Here is a 6,029-nt window from a genome sequence, read left to right on the forward strand (position 1 = left end):
TACTCCTTTATTGATTTAATCTTTAAAGCTTTTTTTAATGTTAATTTTATTTACCTATGGTAAGTATATTTGTGAAAATTTTATTGAAAAATTATATAAGATGTAAATTTTCACATATTACGAGTTTTAACACATCACGAAAAATTCAAATGTATATCACAATAATAGTTCAGATTGATATTGATAAATATACATAACGTTTGGATGTTATTAAAATAAACATTAATAATTGCATTTTATCTCAGTTTTAAATAAACAAAAGTATCACAGTTATTTGACAAATTAGTTTAACGATTATCCATATCTTAAAAATGACATAACGATTTATTCGACATTTAATGTTTTAAGAACGATGTGTTTGACAATCGTGAGTTACTGTAAAAATTTGTTTAATGTATTTATACTCGCAATTCATTGCTTATCGTATTTTAAATCTATATTATTATATAACAAATAAATATTTAAATAAAGAAAACATAAATATATATATATATATATAAAGATTCGTAGCATAGTTTAATACTGGTATTTTTAATAAGACCCTTTATTAGAAATTCAAAATCTTCAATTGATAGGTTTGTCAGATTCACAAATCCTAAGCGACAACTATGACGATGCTTTGGATAGCGAGATCTCCCCTTATCATGTTTCACTGAAACTTTTAAGTACTGAGGAGCATATTTGCAGTGGAGCTATCATTCACAAGAAATATGTTATCACCGCGGCGAACTGCTTGGAGGAGTACGTATATTTCCTTTTCTTCTGAGTCTTAGAAAATATTCAACTATTTTATACTTTTAATCGAATAATTATATAATATTTAACTATCTTATTCTTTTAATCAAATAATTATATGATAACAAATAATCGAAATATTATTGCATTTTCTATATTTGTAATTTATAAGTAAGAGGACAAAGCTGTCACACACATACTATTTAAATGGAAATTTAATAGAATGAAATTATGAAAAAATTTTGAAAAAGCATGTAACAATTTTTGATATCTATAGATTTATATTGTTTAAGCAATATGTAAAAAAATAAAGATTTCGAAGAAATAAATTATTTCAACCTTTTGGGTCTTCTTCAATATGAAACAGATAAATTAATAAAAATTATTGTGCATTACAATAAATTAAATATTAAAACGCCTATTGTATTGTATCTAATTTTTAATATATTTTTTACACACGTCTATCTAGTATCGACGTTTATAGGATTTAATTGAATTTGTTTAAAATGAATTTGTTTAGATGTAATTAAGATACCTCTTCTCCTAGATATATTCAAGCATGTACATTATTAAATAAATATTTTAAAAAATTTTTATTAGCTTTTAATTTTTTAATTAAACTTTTAGATTAAATACATACAAAATAGTCATAATTTTTACTGATTTTATTACAGTCATGATTCAGCCGATATTGTGGTCGACGTTGGAAACAATGAGCTTTATATTCCTGAAAATAGATATATAGCATACAGCTTAATAATACACCCTCATTACAATAAGACACAAAATATAAATGATATTGGTTTAATTAATTTAACGAAAGAGATCGGCTTTAATAAATATATCAAATCGATAGATTTAATATCTTACGACGAAAATTTCGAAGGTCATGTCTTTATAACTGCTCACTGGAGAAAGTTTTGGGTAAAAATAAGAAATATATCTTATATCTGCTTTAAAATCGTTTAAAACCGTACCAGAAGAAAATCGTACCAGCATAAAAGTTCTTGTGACTAAATTAGTACAGTTGTTGTACTTATTAAATTATAATACATATATGTATTTAAAATTGAACAAAAGTAAGAAGTTTTAGTGTAGTCAGTAGTTCAGTACAGCAATAAAGCAAATAAGCCTACACGCACACACGCACGCACGCAACACATAAGAATTTATTTCTATTTTAAAAATTGAATATATCAGACATTAAGTTAAAAATATTTTTTTAGAGTTTCAATCTAGAACACCTTCAAAAAATTAATGTAACAGGATTTTCTCAAACATCGTGCGGCAATACGTATCTAAATATTACCAATAAACATATATGTACCATTCAAATGAGTCAAGATACATGCGATGTAAGTATATGTATTATATAATCATAAAATAAATCGTATACACGTTTATCCCGTTATCTTCATTATGCTATAAATTATTTAAAAAATTTAGCAAAAAAAAGTAACCATTGGTGTTTTACTTACTATGTTGTATTATATTATAATGATTTACTTTACTATGTTGTATTATAATGATTCATATTAGGGAATGACGAATCAGTCGTTTAGAGAATTTGTCAAAATTAATCATATCACGCAACAACTGCTTACACTAATTATACACTAATATCATATACTATTATCATACACTAATATCTAAAGCGACGTCTGAATGAGATTTTAAGACGCGCGCGCGCGTCTGTATATGTGTATATATATGTATGTATAAAGTCCATTCTACAATTGCGTACATTATAAGCCATTGTAGTAAAAATTGACCAATCACTGTTAAATATTCTTCTCAAACTCGTAATTAATCAATTCTTACAATTATAACTACTTACAACTACGTACTTGTAGAATGGGTTTTAAATTTTAAACCGTAAGCAAAGGAAACTAATCAATCACAATGGAACGGTGAGAACAATCGACTATATGATTGGTCTGATTTTATGCCTTAAAATTTCATTGTAGACGCCGCTTATAAGAGGATCGCTCCATCAATAAAAAATGCTAACAAATATTGCACTAAATATCATGTTTTGGCAGGAAAAGTTTGGTCGTCCGCTTACTTACAAAGGCAACCTCGTTGGCATCCTTGGTAATATGTTGTCCTTTGGTAAATGGCCGTGTGTCGTTAGTACCTTACCAGATGTGTTCACCAAAGTGTACTATTACAGACAGTGGATTAACGATACTATTAATGCAGACAGCAAAATATATCATTACAGTCAGTCGATTGACAATAGTATTAATGTAGGCATCAACGAACAATTCAACTTTTTTGGGCCGATATTCATATTTAGATCTTATATTCAAGACCGTCTTAAATACAGTCTTAAGAAGTCACGAATCAATCAGAGGACCACATTAGCGTCTTAAGACACTATTGAAACAAGAACTACAAATACCGCCTTTGGACTTTTTATCTATGTATGTATACATTCATTTTTTTAAAGACATATGTAACTTTACTATAATAAATAATGAATTACTATAATAAATGATGAGAGCAGAGCTGCCCGAGAGAGAGGGATCATCACTAGTCACATTCTTTCATGGGATCAGGGATGAGACTACCAAGATTCCGAAAGTCCAAGCTGGTACAATCCCGAAGAAGCTGTATAAATATATCTCTATTTGTTGAAGTTATATAAATGTGGGCTTAAACCGAATAATATATTTTTTTTTAGGAATTATAACTCCTTAATCTTTATTATAAACAAATATACATAAATATTTTAAGTAAAATTCTGTTATTTGTTATAGCCAAATTTCTTTCTTCCTTTTCTATGAAAACCCTTTTTATCAAGGTGATGGAAATTCGAGATCTGCTGTTTAATTAGTCTTTTGGTATATTCTCTAAATTAGGTTTTCCAACCCCATTTGAGGGTACAGTACCATGTGTATCAATTTTTAACTTTTTAGCAGCCTCTTCGGGGAGCAGAGGCTCGCTCGCTTATGTTTTCTTGCATTTGGTAGAAATTTGCATTCTTACTCCTTAGAGTTTGTGTCAATTCGAGAGGGACCTGCAGTTTAACGCCGAATCCGAACGGCGAACGCGAAAAATCGCGTATGCGAGGCGCAGGTAGGATCGAATCCACAGATTACGAGTCAATCGCACTGAGCGGCGAGCCACTCGGTGCTCCAGATCTGTTGGAGCTAAATCTTAAGTTACCAAAAATCAGCACTGTGGAAGGATTTCAAGGTCAAGAAAGAAAAAAAATTATTATTTCGGCTGTTAGATCGTACAATTAATAACAATTTAGTTGATGAAGACGTCGAACGGTCTCTAGACTTTATTGATGTTCCGCCTACTAGACTCAATGTCGCAATTAGCTTGGGCTCTATTTATTATCCTAGGAAATCCGAAATTACTCGTTTTAGATCCGTATTGAAGGAGTCTTCTAACATATTGTATTGATTGTGGTGGATATACGGAATGTAACTTTTTATTTTCGTAAAAAATCTTCAAAACGCTTGAAAATAATATCTCGTAACATTGTGTAAGAATCGTAGCATACTTAAATAATATTTAAGACATAATTACTATATTATAACTATAACTATACTTATAAATAGTTATAATTCTATATTTCAAGTAGAAAGTAGAGCTTCAGTCTTAAAACCTTCAATGGATGAAAATCTAATGAATTTTTATATTGAGGTTATTGAAACTTGTATTGATTTAATCGTTATATATTTTCAAATTATTCAACACAGCCTAAAAAATAACGAATTTTTTAATTTCCCTTAATCATGATTACAAGTAATTACATTGATTTTACAACAGGTTACCAGCTGCCGATTTTCTCCTTAAAGAAAGTCAGTCAGTGACTTGGATTTTTGGTAATAGACTTATAAGTCATTGACTTAAATCATTGACTTAAGTAGTCATGATTAAGAAAAATTAAAAAATTCATTACCTTTTAGACCGTGCCATCGATGAGATACTATTAAAAATCCTCGGCCCTGGTCAAATTTTCATGACTATCAATGGAGTCTGGGAGGCCTGAGGATAATTGAAGAACAATGACATTTTTTATCGACAATTAATAAAAATTTATGATTATTAACATAAATATTTCGATGATATGTTATTAAATTTGTTATTTTTTATTATATAAAAGCTGTATAAATAAGTATGCATACTTTCAATGATATAATATCTTATATATTGCCGAAAAATTACAATTTTTTCTCTGCAGTTATCATCTCTATTGATAATTAAACTTGGATGATATCATTAAAATCACAATTTTAAATAATCGAGTATTATTAAGTTTTAAACATATATGTACATGTCTACAAAATTAATAAATTATGAAATTAGTACCGTATTACTAGTTCATTACTTTTAATCACTTAAATTTTAACGCGCGCGAATTCCATAAGCGCCGAGGACTTTAATAGTATCTCGTCGGTGGCCGTGCTGAATAATTTAAAAATGTATAACGAATCATTATATAAGTACAAGTTACAGTGATAATTATCACTGTAACAACAAATGGTTGTAGTAATAAAGCTATGCGTGATGGACGTTGTAACAATTATTGGGCAGCATGTAAACCTTTCTGTTACTTGATCATATAAAAACCTCTTCCCTAATCATCTACACAAGATACAAAATCATTTACCACAAAAGCGCCGCAATCACCTAATCAAATTTATTCTCGATTATCTAGTCTTGATTATAATCAGAAGCAAACTCCATTAAATGTTATAGGTAAATCATCTATTGGACGGATTCATATTGTAAAAAAATAAAAAGATTGTACAAGATATTGTAATTTATTGCTCTCATTTACTTTAAAAAGATTGTACAAATACTTAAATTTAAATAAATAGTAGCCGTGTTCTAATATACACTGCCATTATTAAAAATCTATAATTATACATATTAACTACAAATTTTTTTAAATCTATACTTTTATATTGTAATTATAAAGACATCTAAATGTCACTACGGTAGAACGAATGTCTTTAAGACGTCTAAAAGAGAGCGCAATGTCCTAAAAAGTGTCTAAAAGACGTTATGATTTAAGACGTCTAAATATAGGACATTTAAAAGACGTCTTTCTGATAATTTTAAGACGTTTTAAAATATAATTTGGGAATTTTCAAACATCTTTTGTACGTCTTCAAGACATAAAAATATTGTTTGGGTAATTTACTGCATACGCCTATGATCAATTATCAATTTTAATTATTGATAATTGATGAATACTAAATAAATTCTTAAAAAAAAATTATTGTTGCGGATGATGAATTATATTTAAAATTAATCTTTATTATATATAT

The 6,029-nt window shown here is 28.2% G+C and overlaps 1 protein-coding gene across 2 annotated transcripts in view; it reads left to right on the forward strand.

Annotated features, from left to right (window-relative positions):
* Positions 1-3,404, forward strand: part of LOC108756997 (chymotrypsin-2-like) — a 4,597-nt gene extending 1,193 nt beyond the window's left edge. The window contains exons 2-6 of one of the 2 annotated variants that reach the window (XM_018501220.1): positions 585-741; positions 1,410-1,659; positions 1,962-2,090; positions 2,778-3,161; positions 3,245-3,404. In XM_018501220.1, the coding sequence (XP_018356722.1) occupies positions 585-741; positions 1,410-1,659; positions 1,962-2,090; positions 2,778-3,110 (869 nt within the window). In that variant the 3' untranslated portion in view covers positions 3,111-3,161; positions 3,245-3,404. Of the gene's footprint in view, positions 1-575; positions 742-1,409; positions 1,660-1,961; positions 2,091-2,777; positions 3,162-3,244 lie in introns of both variants that reach the window. The other variant, XM_018501219.1, reaches the window with a different exon arrangement.
* The last annotated feature ends 2,625 nt before the right edge of the window (positions 3,405-6,029 follow it).

The sequence above is a fragment of the Trachymyrmex septentrionalis genome, unplaced genomic scaffold (assembly GCF_001594115.1).
Source record: "Trachymyrmex septentrionalis isolate Tsep2-gDNA-1 unplaced genomic scaffold, Tsep1.0 scaffold131, whole genome shotgun sequence".
Classification (NCBI taxonomy): Eukaryota; Metazoa; Arthropoda; class Insecta; order Hymenoptera; family Formicidae; genus Trachymyrmex; species Trachymyrmex septentrionalis.